General features: G+C 45.7%; 1 protein-coding gene across 1 annotated transcript in view; it reads left to right on the forward strand.

The window, feature by feature from the left end:
- The window catches only part of npr2 (natriuretic peptide receptor 2), a 44,510-nt gene that overhangs the window by 26,053 nt on the left and 957 nt on the right, over positions 1-17,500 (forward strand). The window contains exons 11-21 of the mRNA XM_080528845.1: positions 4,811-4,915; positions 5,825-5,896; positions 6,919-7,078; positions 7,521-7,676; positions 8,602-8,770; positions 10,911-11,057; positions 11,979-12,102; positions 14,497-14,565; positions 14,717-14,891; positions 15,942-16,040; positions 17,081-17,172. Coding sequence (XP_080384971.1) covers positions 4,811-4,915; positions 5,825-5,896; positions 6,919-7,078; positions 7,521-7,676; positions 8,602-8,770; positions 10,911-11,057; positions 11,979-12,102; positions 14,497-14,565; positions 14,717-14,891; positions 15,942-16,040; positions 17,081-17,172 — 1,368 coding nt within the window. The remainder of the gene's footprint in view (positions 1-4,810; positions 4,916-5,824; positions 5,897-6,918; positions 7,079-7,520; positions 7,677-8,601; positions 8,771-10,910; positions 11,058-11,978; positions 12,103-14,496; positions 14,566-14,716; positions 14,892-15,941; positions 16,041-17,080; positions 17,173-17,500) is intronic.

The raw sequence follows: 17,500 nt of genomic DNA on the forward strand, positions 1-17,500 counted from the left end.
GTGGTGTCTAGTGTTGTGTCTGGTGTCTAGTGTTGTGTCTAGTGTCTGGTGTTGTGTCTGGTGTCTAGTGTTGTGTCTGGTGTTGTGTCTAGTGTCTAGTGTTGTGTCTGGTGTCTAGTGTTGTGTCTGGTGTCTAGTGTTGTGTCTAGTGTCTAGTGTTGTGTCTGGTGTCTAGCGTTGTGTCTAGTGTCTAGTGTTGTGTCTGGTGTCTAGTGTTGTGTCTGGTGTTGTGTCTAGTGTTGTGTCTGGTGTCTAGCGTTGTGTCTGGTGTTGTGTCTAGTGTCTAGTGTTGTGTCTAGTGTCTAGTGTTGTGTCTGGTGTCTAGTGTTGTGTCTGGTGTTGTGTCTAGTGTCTAGTGTTGTGTCTGGTGTCTAGCATTGTGTCTGGTGTTGTGTCTAGTGTTGTGTCTAGTGTCTAGTGTTGTGTCTAGTGTTGTGTCTGGTGTCTAGCGTTGTGTCTGGTGTTGTGTCTGGTGTCTAGTGTTGTGTCTGGTGTCTAGCGTTGTGTCTGGTGTCTAGTGTTGTGTCTGGTGTCTAGTGTTGTGTCTGGTGTCTAGCGTTGTGTCTGGTGTTGTGTCTGGTGTTGTGTCTGGTGTTGTGTCTGGTGTCTAGTGTTGTGTCTAGCGTTGTGTCTGGTGTCTAGTGTTGTGTCTGGTGTCTAGCGTTGTGTCTGGTGTCTAGTGTTGTGTCTGGTGTCTAGCGTTGTGTCTAGTGTCTAGTGTTGTGTCTGGTGTCTAGCGTTGTGTCTAGCGTTGTGTCTGGTGTTGTGTCTGGTGTCTAGTGTTGTGTCTGGTGTCTAGCGTTGTGTCTAGCGTTGTGTCTGGTGTTGTGTCTGGTGTCTAGTGTTGTGTCTGGTGTCTAGCGTTGTGTCTGGTGTCTGGTGTTGTGTCTGGTGTTGTGTCTGGTGTTGTGTCTGGTGTCTAGTGTCTAGTGTTGTGTCTGGTGTCTAGCGTTGTGTCTGGTGTCTGGTGTTGTGTCTGGTGTCTAGTGTTGTGTCTGGTGTCTAGTGTTGTGTCTAGTGTCTAGTGTTGTGTCTGGTGTCTAGCGTTGTGTCTGGTGTTGTGTCTAGTGTTGTGTCTGGTGTCTAGTGTTGTGTCTGGTGTCTAGCGTTGTGTCTGGTGTCTAGTGTTGTGTCTGGTGTCTAGTGTTGTGTCTGGTGTCTAGTGTTGTGTCTGGTGTCTAGCGTTGTGTCTGGTGTCTGGTGTTGTGTCTGGTGTCTAGTGTTGTATCTGGTGTCTGGTGTCTAGTGTTGTGTCTGGTGTTGTGTCTGGTGTCTAGCGTTGTGTCTGGTGTTGTGTCTGGTGTCTAGCGTTGTATCTGGTGTCTGGTGTTGTGTCTGGTGTGTAGCATTGTGTCTGGTGTGTAGCATTGTGTCTGGTGTGTAGCATTGTGTCTGGTGTGTAGCATTGTGTCTGGTGTTGTGTCTGGTGTCTAGCGTTGTGAATGAATGAATGAATGAATGAATGGTCTTTATTGTCATTGCTACAGTACAGGTACCAAACAACGAAATTTAGGAGGGGTGGCTCCCCTGGTGTTAGGAAAGAAAAAAAGAAAACTTTTAAAAAAAACACAAGAAGGGAAGGAGCTGGTTTACATAAATAAAGGCTATGTACACTATCCACTATACTATACTGTACAGATAGACGACTAGGGTTGTCATATTGCACAATAGTGTTATTGCACATTTATTTAAAGTGTCGCAGTTTGCAGGCTTGAAATGTACATATTTGTGCCTCAGCACTACACCTGATTTTTTCAGTCCAGCAGCTGCCATCAATCCGTCCAGACTGTCCAGGGCCCTGAACCTAGGTCTTTTCTGTGTTCAGGGCCTGGACGGCCCTGTGGTAGAAGCTGTTCTTCAGTCTGTTTGTCCTTGCGGCCATGGTCCTGAACCGCCTTTTCGAGGGCAGCCGGGTAAAGTGTTCGTACCCAGGGTGGGTTGGGTCCCTGGAGATCTTGGAGGCCTTCCTGAGACAGCATGTGTTGTACAGCTCTTCCAGAGAGGGGAGGGGGGCGCCGGTGATCTTCTGGGCTGTTCTCACGACTCTCTGTAGCGCATTTCTCTCCGCGGTTGTGCAGCTGGAGAACCAGTTGCAGATGCCGTAGGTGAGGATGCTCTCCACTGCGCCGCGGTAGAAGGTCACCAGTATCTCCTGCTGCTTGTGTCTGGTGTTGTGTCTGGTGTTGTGTCTGGTGTCTAGCGTCGTGTCTGGTGCGGTGCCACGCACGTCATACCCAAATGCTCTACATACGTCTGGTGTGGAGTCATTCCGATCCTTACGACCACAGGGACACTCAGCTCCTCCAGGCCTCAAGGACTACACAATCGTCACCGGTTTTTCATGTTCCCTGGTGCTTCATTGATCATTTAATGTTACCAATTAACCAAAGAGTCCCACCACACTCATGTGATTTCCCTCAGGTCTAAATCAGTTGATGATCAAATGATGAAAAGCCGAGGCTCTAAAACCCAGTGGCAACTGCGCTGCCCCCCGCCCCCCCCCCACCCCCCCTAGGGGACTGGAGCTGAATACCTCTGCCCTGCCCACTGTGTTATCCCGAGCCAGCACGTCTGCGTTTACGACGACCCCTCCGGAGTCGTAGAAATGGCTTCTCCCCACTGGAGCAGTTGTTGTGGAGGTTGAACTGTAAAGGCCCTGGGGGGGCGGTGGGGGGGCGGGGGGGGGGCATGTAGACTGAAATCATTACACGGTTGTTCAAAGGAAGGACTCTTTCTCTCAACCACAGGAGATTTACCGTTACAGAATCTGCGTTGCAGGAAGGAGAGTTCTGGATCGTTCTGGATCGTCAATGCTCCTTCCTCTGACATCAGAGGCGGCGTGCAAACAGCTGTGAATGAAATGGTCCTTTTCCGTTTTGGGAAATTGCGATTTATGAGTGATATGGATGTCGGAAAATCAAAATCAGTTCTTATTAGGACGTGAAATACGATGTGGGAAAGGAAAACACAGTTCAAAAGTGACTGTAGACTTGCGAGATGTCAGTGGGCTTGTATGGTTTAATTGAGTTATTGAGTTATCAGTGTGGCTGAGGATAAGATTGAGCTTTCTCTGTCTCTCTCTCTCTCTTTCTTTCTCTCTCTGTCTCCCCCTGTCTCTCTCTCTCTCTCTCTGTCTCTGTCTCTCTCTCTTTGTCTCTCTCTCTCTCTTTCTCTCCCTCTCCATCTCTCTCTCTTTCTCTCTCCCCCTCTCTCTCTCTCTCTCTCTCTCTCTCTCTGCGGCCCAGCCTAGTTGATGTGAGATGAGTGAGCCTGGATGGCTCTCTTCTCCTCCGGGCCGACACACACACACAAACACACACCCACACACACGCACACAAACACACACACACACGCACCCCCACAAACACACACACACACGCACACACACACACACACACACACGCACCCCCACAAACACACACACACGCACACACACGCACAAACACACACACACACACGCACACACACACACACACACACACACACACACACACACACGCACCCCCACGCACACACACACACACACACACACGCACACACACACACACAGGAGAGAGACAGCCGTCTGAGCTGGCAGCTCCTCAGAAGCCCCGAGGGCCTGATCGGCTGTCAGGACCCGGCTCATGAAAGAACCAACCAGATGGGGGAGAGAGGGGCCTGCCAATGGAAACTTAACTGCTTGTCTTCCAGAAACCTCCCCCCTTCCCTTCCCTTCCCTTCCCTTCCCTCCCCTCCCCTCCCCGTCTCACCCTCCTTCTCCTCCTGTGCTAGCTAGCAGCAGCTATTCAGCAGGGGGAATTATATAGGCCAAAGGGTATGCTAACTTCTCCCCCCAGCCGTGGAACAGGAGCGAGTGACTCTTTTGGTTGTTGGTGTTAAAGCAGCTGTCACTCACCTCTGTTTTCAATGACCCTACCCCCCACCACACACACCCCCACCCCCCTCCCCGCCAAATCCAAATCCAAACACCGGCGTACAGGTTATCAACACTGTTTCTGGAAGGTTCATGCTGCCTCCCAGAGATGTTTTTGGAAGTCTTCCCCGGCCAGTGTTTGGATGTGTTGAGATGGAGTGTGAGTGTGTGTGTGTGTGTGTGTGTGTGTGTGTGCGTGTGTGCGTGCATTGACTGGATCCATCTGCTCGTCTCAAAGAAGATGAATTCCCTCTGTTTATACATGAACACCACATGTAACCCTTAAACGCAGGGCAAACCCAGCACTGTGTTTCCCTTATCTCGAGGCGACATCCATCACAAGCCCAAACATCTCACTGACTGGGATCATCATTTTTTTTCTCAGAATTTCATACGATATAATTCACTTTTGGACGAGATCCAACGTTCTAGAAAGAGAACATAGAAACTAATGAGCGTTTTTAGTTTTTTTTTCCCGTGTGCCGCGTTCACGCGTTGGCCTTTCCCTGCACCGATATTCTAGCGAGTACATCTTTTCAACACCTCTGCGTTTCTCTCTCAAGCCCTAGGTCCTCAGTACACTGCCTCATTCATAACCTCCAGGAGCAATTTATGCACATGCACATGTGTCAACTGGATGCCCTTAGAGGGAAAGCTACTCAACACGTAGAAGAGACACCCTGCCAAACCTGACTACTGTAAATAGACTATCCTGTCCTATTTCTATGCTCCTTTATGAGAGAGGTGTTTCACATGTTGGCACGTCTGTGGCCGTTGGGTTTTATCGGGATCCTTGACTGAATGATTTAAATTGTTTGTTTGTTTGTTTTTGTTTTCCTGCGTGTGTGTGTGTGTGTGTCTGTTGTGTGCGTGTGCTTGTCGCGTGTGTGTTTGAAGATGAGAGACGTCCAGTTCAATCACCTCACCAGGTTTATTGGCGCCTGCATCGACCCGCCGAACATCTGCATCGTGACCGAATACTGTCCCAGAGGCAGCCTGCAGGTGAGGCCTAGCGGCGTCAACTTCATTCACGTCCATCATATCTTGTATACATTGTATATATATGTTACGGTACATGTGGGAATACGGTACATGTGGGAAAACTAGGGTTAGGGTTAGGTGCTAGGGTGCTACGGTTAAGGTTAGGGTTAGGATTAGGGGTAGGGTTAGGGTTAGGATTAGCGTTAGGGTTAGACATGCCAGCATGTACCAAGTGGACGTAGCACCTAACCCTAATCATAGTTTTCCCCACATGTACCGTATTCCCACATGTACCGTAACATATACACTACACGTATCGTTTAGTGATAGAATGATAGATTCATTAGATACATTAATCTGTCAGATAGATAGATAGATACATGTCAGAATGATATGCTTTGAGACCTTTTCTTGGCTTGCGTTTGGGGTTAGAATGACAGTTTGGTGTGTCGGCCAAACATCTAAGTGTGGGAAACGTCACAAAGAGACACTTTTAGCACTGTTAAAAAAACACATTACCGTTTTAAAAGAATGATAGCTATACTTGGAGTGATGCGGTTGGATGATGCCTCATGATTCAGCTTCCAGTAAGTAGTTGTTTTCAAGACCCCCTTATTTGGGCATTTCTGCCCTTGGGATTATCCTTCAGGGTTGAGTTACACGTTCACATGAAGCCAGGCGACGAGATAAAAAGAGCACATATGATACATGGCGATGGCAATCGATCGTGGCCGCTGGGAGATATTCATAAAAGAAATGTTTGTGTAGGTTGTCACTTGTGTAGTAGTAACACTGTTATTACTACTAGTTAGTAACAACATTATATTAACATGTAGGCTACTGTTAGCTTTTCACATTTCGTGTACATGGCTTGTACCCGTCTGTGTGAGGAACTGAGATGTTTGCTGAGAAGTTTTTTTTCTCTTCCAGGACATCTTGGAGAACGAGAGCATCAACTTGGACTGGATGTTCCGATACTCCCTGATTAACGATATAGTAAAGGTAATGGAGTCCCACTGAGACCCAGGTCTCCTTTACAAGGGAGCGCCGCATACCCACAGTTTACAATAATACATAAAACACACACACAACTTACAACATAATAAAACCCAATCAATAAAAACACATTTTTAGTGGTCAATGTGGGGTCACCCCTCAGGTCAATGTGGGGTCACCCCTCAGGTAATTCACCAGTTCACTCACCCTGTTATACTTCGTTCTACTTAGCTACACTGAGTATACCTACCCATGAATGCACACACACTTTATAAGTGCTGTGTGCTTGTTTTGAGGTCACATGGGCACTTTATTAAAGAGAGAGAGAGAGAGAGAGAGAAAGAGAGAGAGAGAGACAGAGAGAGAGAGAGAGAGAGAGAGAGAGAAAGAGAGAGAGAGAGAAAGAGAGACAGAGAGAGAGACAGACAGACAGAGAATAAGTATTGGCATGAAACTCAGAATGACCTAAATCTTGGACAGCAACATAATCAAAATCTCACCGCAAAATTCCTTCCGCTTAATCAAAACTAATCATCCATGTATTTTCACTACTTATTTTTAGTCCTCCTAGCTCTAACAAAGGGTCTCTGTTCAAGATCAGTGTCTTGAATAGATAGATACTATATTGAAGTCAAGTACGTGGATCATCAAGTACACATGAACTTAATTGCCGTAAAGATCACAGTCCTTGAAGCAGGCAATAACAGTCACTTTTGAGCAAGCACAAGGGCCTCAGAGGGAGAATATTACACACAAGTACCTCCAAATATTGGACTCGAACGTGACGCTTAAGTTTCTCATCTGTATTTCGACTCCCATGTATTAGTTCCATATGCCCCCTTTCAACGGCCCTTGAACGTATTTGAAACACTTGGTTCTATGCAGAAATGTTTAATGATACTGTATTTCCATTTCAATCCAACTCAAAACATATTATTTCCACATGATCAGATCTGTATGTTGTCAAGTATGCTCCCCGCTGTAGGAAAATGCCTTGAACGCTCCATTTCACGCTCTCTCGCCACCAGGGAATGAACTATCTCCACAGCAGCTACATCGGCTCCCATGGAAATCTGAAGTCATCTAATTGTGTGGTGGACAGTCGATTTGTGTTGAAAATTACGGATTACGGCTTGGCCAGCTTTCGCTCGTCCTGCGAAAACGACGACACGCACGCACTCTACGCAAGTAGGTCAACACCATCTGTTTGGTGAGGTGATCATTACGCTATCATTCACCAATGTACAACAGAACTACATTTACATTTTTACCATTTAGCAGACGCTTTTATCCAAAGCGACATACAATTACAGGGACAATCCCCCTGGAGTAATTTAAGTAATTTAAGTGTCTTACTCAAGGGCACACTAGTAGTGGTGTTCCCAGGTGGGATTTGAACTCATGACCTTCTGCTCACCAGTCCATCTCCCTATCCACTAGGCCTACTACTACTATTTTCTTTGTCTTTCTTTTTTTGTTGTTGCACATCTTTTCCCATTCATTTGGGGTTGAAGCATATTGATACATGACCCTAACCCTAACCCTAACCCTATCCCATGAGTGTGATGTCCCTTTGTGGAGGACTTTCTTTCAGTGGCTGATTGTGAGTTTCCTGTTTCCTGTTGTTCAGAGAAGCTGTGGACGGCCCCAGAGCTGCTGATCTATGACAGGCACCCTCCCCAGGGCACCCAGAAGGGGGACGTGTACAGCTTTGGTATCATCCTGCAGGAGATCGCCTTGAGGAACGGCCCCTTCTATATCGACGGCATGGATCTGAGTCCTAAAGGTAGTGTTAGATCTTGGTATTTTCTTACAATATCATCTGTGTGTCAGTACTGGATCACACTGTTCTGCACACCTGATCTATCCAGAGATGACACAACGCATTTAAGATCACGACTATCCTCTATAGATTGATTCCTAACATCATTATCGACAAGAAGATCCTTCAGTAGGTAACCCAGACCCAAGACTAGTAGCTAGGTGATGAATGTTGATGCTTTGCTCAGACTCTTAACAAAGTCGTATTAATAATAACAATAACAATAATAATAACAATAATAATATTAATAATAATAATAATAAATAATAGTTGTATTGCCATGCAATCAACTTGTCAGTCAATTGTTGGAATTTGGTATTTTATGCTCTCGGCCATAGACGGCGACCTTGGAGCAATCAGTGCCTTGCTCAAGGACACCTCGATACGTGGCCAGCATGCGCTGCTATTGACTTGTTAATAACCTCACGATCAATTGAGTGATTGCGAGTGATTGTGTGTCATTTTCCACGGTCTTGGTCGATTGTTTCCCCTCACCGCCCGCTGGGCCATTAGTCACTTGTGACTTTTTCTCCCTGTTTCCTCCTTGATTGCATCTTAACGGTGAGAGAATCGTGGCACGAAGGTTCTCAACAGCGCTGACCAACTCTTGTTCTCTGGGGCTGCAGTTCCGCTGGCTTACGTTTCTCTCTGGCACTTAATTGATCCGACAATTTCACTGATTGATGTTGTGTCCATGGAGTGGACACACGTTCATTTCCAAGTCTTCTTCTTTCAGTCCCGTGATTGGAAGCCAAGAACAAAAAAGGTCACTGTCAAGGACTTTTTTGGCTACACATAAAGCTGGTTTATTCCATGCAGGCACACACTCACACACACACACACACACACACACACACACTAACCCTCTCTCCGCACCTCTCCCTTCCAGAGATCGTGCAGAAAGTGCGTAACGGCCAGAGGCCCTACTTCCGGCCCACCACAGACAACAGCTGTCACTGCGAGCAGCTGACCTTCCTGATGGAGGGCTGCTGGTCAGAGGACCCCGCTGAGCGCCCAGACTTCAGCCACATCAAGCTCTACATCACCAAACTCAACAAGTGAGCACAGCCAGGCCCCAAAATGGCTACCCTCTCCCGTATTAAACACAAGCACCACCAGGCCCCAAAATGGCTACCCTCTCCCGTATTAAACACAAGCACTACCATGCCCCAAAATGGCTACTCTTGTGTCATCTACCAGTTGTATTACAATGGATAGAGTGTACAGTTGATGGAATATACCAGTGGTTGATATCGAACAGAGAGGCATCAAGGAGAATGAGTGGAGGAAATAATGTGTAACGGATGTTTTTGTCTGATACCTACGTAGATACTAATATCAAGATAATAACAATATCAATAACAGATTGTTTAACAATAACACAGCTTGTGTGAGTCTGTATGACTTTCGATATCTTTCCAGTTGTTTTCCCCCAAGTGTCGGCTCCATTATTCACGTGGGTAGTTTGGTTCAGGTGGTTAATGTCTGTGTGAAAGAGGCGCTGTCATCCGGAGCTGGACGTGTCCTACCTGCTGGTCTGAGTGCCCCGGCAGCCGTTCAGGATGTGTACAGAGGGGTGACCCCTGTGACCAGGAAAATGAAGTGTTTTATGAGCTGCTGCTGCAGGGAACAAGACGCTGATGTTTGCTTTTCTTTCGCTAGTTCAAGCCCTCGAGGCTGTTCCCTCGCCCTCCTACACTCCTACACTCACCGCTGTGGCTCTGCAGTTTGGTTTGGATGTTTTTTTATTTTGTATTATCGCTTGGCTGTGTTTCGTACGAAGTGTGTGTGTGTGTGTGTTGTTTTTGCTGTTGTGACAGCGGGATCATAACACAGGTTGCAGTTCATTACATCGACTCGGCACTCACTGCTCCAACTCCCTCTCTCTCTCTCTCTCTCCCTCTCTCCGTCACATTTACCGTAGCTTAGCCAAGTTAGCGTAGCGTCTGGATGATATACGGCGGGGGCCATTTCCTCCAGGCCTGTCTCAGTGTGGAACGTGATTGATAGGCTTCAGTTGCACTTAAGGAGGCTGTGACAGATGCGTGTGTGTCGAGTTCGTCCGGCGTGTACGGAGGGCCCTTTCACCTAAAAAGGCAACACATCAATGTAGTTTTTGCGCACAGTTTTTTCATTACGGAAATGTATGCTGTTGACATGCAGGATGACTGATGGGGTGTTATTTTTGGTGCGTGGAGCCCGGGTCTGAAGGACACAGGGATATTCAGGGGTCTTCAGCGGCGGTGTAAAGGCTCCCATTTACCCCATATAGAGCGTCTCAGGAAACAGACGTCAAGTCGTGGCGAACAGTCGCCCCCCCGGCAATTCGAGTCGCTCCGACCGAGCCTCGAACTCGCGACCTCTGACCTTGCCGACGCACGTGACACGCGTCTTCCTCAAACACCCGATATTCGCCAGCTACGCTATCGACCGTCAGTGCCTCGATTTGTATAATGAGCAACGTTCGTTAGCGTTGTACACACTGATCATGGGTGTGAGGAAAAAAACTCCCCAGAGATGAGGAAAATATCGGGCACAGTGGCACAAAAAGGAAAGAACTCCCTGGGAGGAAGAAACCTTGAGAGGAACCGACTCAAAGTTGGGACCCGTCCTCCTTTGGCTGATCTGGTGCTGAAGAGTAGACTCATGTGGACCGTGATCCAGTGTAGGTCACCGGTAGACTAGAGGGATGATTACACTTAATGCGGTGGTACTCATCTGAGGCTCTTTCATGTCTCTTCAAGGCTGTGTGCCTTCATGTGCTCTGTGTGGGTGCTCAGTCTCTGACCCGTAAGAGATGTGGAAAAATGCCAAACAGACTCCAGTAATGTACACACTAGTGTACATGCTATGCTATGGTGATGACTGACTAAGCTGCTGTCCTGGAATACTCCACAGGGCTACAGTATGCTTGTCTGAAACATATTAGTATGACGCCACTCCTCCTGAGAGGTTTGAGTACGCACAGAAAATGATGTTTATACCAAATACCAAGCAAGTACTTAGCAAGTCTAGTCTTGATGTTCTCAGTGGGCAACGCATCAACAATGACATCATTCTGCTGTGTGTGTGTGTGTGTGTGTGTGTGTGTGTGTGTGTGTGTGTGTGTCTGCGTGTCTGCGTGTCTGTGTGTCTGTGTGTCTGTGTGTCTGTGTGTGTGTGTCTGTGTGTGTGTGTGTGTGTGTGTGTGTGTCACAGGGAGGGCAGCACCAGTATCCTGAACAACCTCCTGTCCCGGATGGAGCAGTACGCCAACAACCTGGAGAACCTGGTGGAGGAACGTACACAGGCCTACCTGGAGGAGAAGAGGAAGGCGGAGAACCTCCTTTACCAGATCCTGCCACAGTAAGAGAGAGAGGGATCCTGCCTCACGTTTGACCCTTAGAGAACTTCCGACAGGTCGGAAAGGACGAGATCGCTAAGGGAACATTCTCGGTGTCCTTCCGGAACACCTCATCAATGTTTCAAGTCCTTTCCGCGCCTGAGCGACAGTCTCGAGTGTTCCGTATCTCACAGTTTTTAGGGAAGATCAAAATGTTCGCGTTTGTGGCCTGGGGGGGTGGTCCTGTGGTCTAGCACCGGTCTAGTCTACAGTTCACACATATGCCCATGTCGGCATGGGTTTGAATCCGGCCCATGCCCTGCTGACATGCCCTCTCCTCCTTACTTTCCTGTCTGTATCTGTCCAATAAAATAAAAAATATGAGTGAGATTGTTCCACTCAGAATTTTTTTTACATTCGTACAAATATTTTTTCTCGTTACGTTAACGGAGCGATGGGAGATGAAAGGGAACGAGGGGAGATGGAGGCTGACAAGCAGAGGTTTTAAGCCTCTCTGATCTCTCTGAACGCGACGGCAGCGGACGCCGAGGCATGTCCTCCGTCTGTGTAATCAGCTCCCTCTCTCTGTGCTGTCACAGACCTAATCTGTCCGCCTGTTGTCTGCCTCAGATGTCTGTCCCACCTAAAGGCTGTCTGACAGACAGACTCGAGCCTGGGAGAAGGCAGATATACCTTCTCTCACCGCATTAATTAAACTTTTCAACACAGTATCTGACCTGGCTTGTCGATGATCTAGCCGCTAGTGTTACATTATGCCGCGCGTCTGGCTCTTTTAATTACCTAAAAGGATAAACGGACAATTAATAGTAATGAAAGACGCAGCTGCTGTAACTGTCTGTAAACTGTTTATCCGTTGTGATTTTTAGCCTCCAGGCATTCTGCGCTGTAGCTGTTCATTCAAACTGCTCTTCTCTTCCTCACAGCTCGGTGGCGGAGCAGCTAAAGCGAGGGGAGACGGTCCAGGCGGAGGCGTTCGACAGTGTCACCATCTACTTCAGCGACATCGTGGGCTTCACATCCATGTCAGCTGAGAGTACACCGTTGCAGGTACAGAAACGTTCGCTGTTATCACCAGACAACCACAACCGCAAGATTATCAGACCTTGTGGCTTGTTGTATTCCTCCCTACGACCCCCCCAACGACCAATCATCCGTTGTTGCGGAGGAAGAAGAAGAAGAAGAATGTTTTATTTGCCATGCAATCAACTTGTCAGTCAATTGTTGGAATTTGGTATTTTTTGCTCGAGGCGCAGGGTCAGCCATAGTCGGGGCCCCCTGGAGCACTTTTCACTCTGAATGAATTCTCGGAATAAATTGCAGGCAGTAAAACCATGTCAAGAATCAATTTGCCAATGATTCAAACCAGATATGCTATACTTCCAAGATACTCTCCTCAAGACAGAGGGAGGAAGATAGTTTAATGACGAGAACGCTTTAAAACACTTTAAAATGGCCGCTCACTGTTTTTGGAAGGGATAAGAACACAAGGCAGGAGTTTAGTTGAGACGTGTCACTTACACAACCCCACTCATGCACAGTATTCACTATCACTGAACATCTATGTCTCATACTGTACTGAGAAAGCTTTCCCACGCAAAGGCCACACAAACCCAAAATAGTACTGATGTTGTGAGAGTGAGTATGAGAGAGAGGGAGAAAGTGAGAGAAAGAGAGAGAGAGAGGCGAGTGTATTGACGCAGAGTTGAGTCACTGAGTCTGATTTCTTAGGCTGTGATGAACAGCCTATCACGTGTTGATGGAATGCTTTTAACCAATCACGCGTTGATGAAGTGGTTTTAACCAATCATGTATTGATGGAATGGTTTTAACCAATCACGTGTTGATGGAATGGTTTTAACCAATCACTGGTTCATGGAATGGTTTTAACCAATCACTTGTTCATGGAATGGTTTTAACCAATCACTTGTTCATGGAATGGTTTTAAACAATCACTTGTTCATGGAATGGTTTTAAACAATCACTGGTTCATGGAATGGTTTTAACCAATCACTTGTTCATGGAATGGTTTTAACCAATCACTTGTTCATGGAATGGTTTTAAACAATCACTTGTTCATGGAATGGTTTTAAACAATCACTTGTTCATGGAATGGTTTTAAACAATCACCTGTTGATGGAATGGTTTCAACTGCAGTACATCAACATGTTCTTTTCCCCAGACGTGTTTGGTCTTTCTTGACCTTTTAAAAGACATTTCGGAGAACTGGGTCTGCTTCATGTGCGTCGATACAACCCATGCCAAGAATTCAAACAAAGTGTTTATTTTAGAGTTGCAGAGATGTTTTATAATCTTCATATCACGTCCAATAAATCTTGATAAACGCTAGCCTCGATAGAACATACTTGGCGAACGTTACACCCCAGACTGATCTATTCACCCAGATGAAGCAACTTACTTTAAGTACAAGCATACATCTTATTTGACCTTTCAGCGTGTGGTTTCATATCGTTCAGAAGTAAGAACCCAGCCCATTACGTTTTAGGAACAAATGTATTAAGGGTAATAGATTGAATGTCAGTTAGATTCTTTACACATGTGGTTCACGTCTCATCCCCATCCCATACTACACGTTTCCTTGGTAGATGCAACGTTTTATTGAGGTCTGGATATCTCACTGCCTACTTCTCTACTGAATGACACATTCGGCTATTACTCCCCCCCCCCCCCTAGATTGGGTATAAATAAATAAATAAAATTAATAAAAGAAAGAAATAAACACCACAACAACCAAAAACTGCACTCCAAACCCTGTTTCTCTCTGTATATATCTCCTCCCTCTCTCTGTTTCTAAGCACCCTGAATCGCCTAACTGGACCACCATCAATAATAAAAGAAAAAGAAAAAAAGAAATGGTAATTTATAAAGCATATGTAATTATTACCCTTCAAAAAACGGGAAGATGCGTTTTGAACATGTGTTCCCAATATTGAGTCTGTTGCTTCGTTTTACTCACGCAGATGCGTTTTGTCAGTAAGCTGTCGTCGAGTTCTGGCCCTCGTCTAAAGGGGAGGATGGTTTTCGGGGATATTTTCATCTGAGGGAACCATAAGAGTTCATGCAGAAAGAAACGCATCTCAGTCAGTCACCAGGGGGAACCGAATGGAAAATGACCAGATTGAAATTTCCATTTTGACATTTTCATGCGTGGCCTTTATCACAACGGTTTAGTTTGCAACTTGGTGAGGTTCAGGATTTGTCACTTTTGGCGATGACCTGTATGTCTGCCTGGACTGAGTACTCACTAAAGGGATGTCTTTTTCACCGTCCTGGCGCCCCGCTGGTAGAACAAGTTTACCACCGCTGTCAGGACTGCAGAGTCAATCTCTATCTTCCACATTGTAAATGTGTGTGTGTGTGTGTGTGTGTGTGTGTGTGTGCGTGCGTGCTTGCGTGCGTGTGTGTCATCTCTACACCCCCTAGGTCGTTACACTGCTTAATGATCTCTACACCTGCTTTGATGCCGTCATTGATAACTTTGATGTGTACAAGGTAAAACAAATACTGTCTTCTTATTCCTTTTAGCACGTTCACCTGTGCTAACTGTGTCAGAAAAACAACACACAATTTCTGTCGTCAGATGGCTCATTAAAGTACTTTTATAACTTATTGACGTTTTTTTTTCACCTGGTTTTTCCACCAGGTGGAGACCATCGGCGATGCCTACATGGTGGTGTCGGGCATGCCTGGCAGGAATGGTAAATTACACGCCCGGGAGATCGCTGGCATGTCCTTAGCCTTACTAGAACAGGTGAAAACATTCAAGATCCGACACAGACCCAATGACCAGCTGCGGCTTAGGGTCGGAATCCACACAGGTGACGTTTTTTGTTCCTATTGTAGGAAATGTAGCTGCTAACTAACTCTTCCCTTTCAGCACACTGACCTGTTCCCTTCCCTCAGAGCACTGATGTTATATTCATAACTGGATGTTTTTCTGATGCAATGAAATGAGCCAAGATTTTGAGGGCACTCCGCTCCCGGTTCTGGGCTCTCACATGCTAACCACCCTAAATGCTGTAATAAATCATTCAAACATCAAGCTTTCAATACATTATAAGCCTTACACAGCATGCGTGCTATCCGCCATAACCGTTAACAGATTATTTCATCATACGACAAATAACTTAACTATGACACGAAGATTTATGATTATATGGTAAATAGTTGGCTAGTCGAGATTTGAATCTGTGATTCGATAACACACCCTGTTGTACCCCACTTCCCCCATGACTGTTCTGTAATTATACTTATATACAATTATGTAATTATAACTGTATTATAAACTGCAGTGGAATGTAGTGCGTTATCAACTGTAGCTGAATGGGTATGACAGCTGATGACAATATCTTGGTTTTAGCTACACGGTTTGGAATGGATGAACCCCCCCCCCCCCCCCCCCACCACCAACACCACCACCCCCCCACCCTCTCAGGCCAAGACTCTCTTACTCAAAACCAAGCAACACGTTTTTTTTCCTCCCATAGTGCTTGGGAGTTTCTCATGCAGGCAGCAGCATTTCTACTCGTATTCAAACACTTGACATCCACAACGCAGATAGGTCTGACGTGTGGGAGGCGCTCAGCCCAGTCAATGTGAACACTGTCTCTGTTGTTCAACCATCAAAAAAGGAAGATAAAGAGATAATGTTTGAACTACAAAAACTACAAAACAATGTTCACCCAATGACCCAATGAGCCTCCACCGCTCGTGACTTAACTAAGCCTGTGAGATGATGGAGAGAGGAGGAGGAGGAGGAGTTGTGACTGTGCCACAGTATGCTTAACAACGCGCTTTTACCGGAGTGTATTTCCAGTATAGTTCCATTATATTTACTGTAACTGTCTGTGTTTTTTTTTTTCGTACAGGGCCTGTCTGTGCCGGTGTGGTGGGTTTGAAAATGCCCAGATACTGTTTATTTGGAGATACTGTCAACACAGCGTCTCGGATGGAGTCGAACGGAGAGGGTGAGTGTCAGATTCACATCGTTCTGTATTTTAGTGACTGTCAGCGCTTCTGTAAACAATCCTTATGGAAATGCAACTGCTGGAAAAACCAACATTCTGTAATCAAATTGGGAACATATACGGTATGTTTTTTTAGCTGACGCAAACTAAGACAACTACGTATTAAAGTGCTCATTATTTCCAGTATTCATTTTGTGGTATTGACTTGGATGTGGATTTCTGTCTCTTTCGGAGCATTCCCTGTTGTATTGGGCTCATGTGACGCTGTTGTTGCGAAAGACTCTCCATTGTTTCCTGAATACATTTGAATAATGTCATGTGTTTGACACTCCGTGCCATCCTATTATTTCTGTTAGAAAACCATGGACTAACTCCTTCCACATAAGTCAGGGTATATCAAAACACATGGGTGATAGAAAAAAGTAATACAGATTCTCTATGAGAATATAAGCCGTCATTAACACAGTCAAATCCTTTGGGGGTCTTGCTCCTTGTTCAACAACAATCAACCAAAATTGTATTGGTGGTGAAAAGCAGCGACGTGTTGCAATGGCCAAGTTGAGGAGAGACAGATCCAGCGGCGGCCTGTCTGCCCCGCGGCATCTTGATCTGGTAAAGGCTCTGGTATTGTGTGAGTGACTCATCACACGTATTGATTAACTGACTCACTTCCTGCTCTGTGCTTCCATTGATAAATATTTGATTACACTCATGGCCGGACCACTTCCTCTGAGATGAGCCATAAAAGACCTGAGCTATAGTGGGACAGCAGGAAGCATTATAGTAGGAATTGGACTATCAACAACAATGTTTCTAACGTTAGGATTCCATTGTTCCATCTCCACCGAGCGCGCCTCACTTTACCTCAGGAGACACACGTAGAGGTCCTCCACTCCTGTAACTGACCTAGAATGATCTAGAAAGATACATGACAGAGGATAAATGTTTTATGAATGCTTCTCCTTATCAGTCGTTAGCCACAGCAGCAGTGCTCTGCACTCGACAGTGATTGTCTCTGGTCCTCTTGATGTGTTCCACAGCCTTGAAGATTCACGTGTCTTCAGCCACCAAAGAGGTGCTTGATGAGTTCGGCTATTTCGATCTCCAATTACGAGGGGATGTGGAGATGAAGGTAAGCCCACAGTGAATTATGCACATGATGGAACGCCTTCATGTTATATATATATATATATATATATATATATATATATATATATATATATATATATATATATATATATATATTACCCATCTTTTTTTTTACTTTTTTTTTTTTTACTTTCTTTTTATTGAGATGTTACAGATATACAAAAATAATACTTTTCAGTTTTGGTTTGTTTTTTCACAAAACACGAACATGTCCCAACCCTGACCCCCCCACCCCACAAAATCCCAAGTGGTGCATCCCAGGACGAAGGATATAAATAAATAACAATAAATAATAATAATAATATTAACAG

Source organism: Nansenia antarctica (assembly GCF_963989245.1).
Source record: "Nansenia antarctica genome assembly, chromosome: 4".
Lineage (NCBI taxonomy): Eukaryota > Metazoa > Chordata > Actinopteri > Argentiniformes > Microstomatidae > Nansenia > Nansenia antarctica.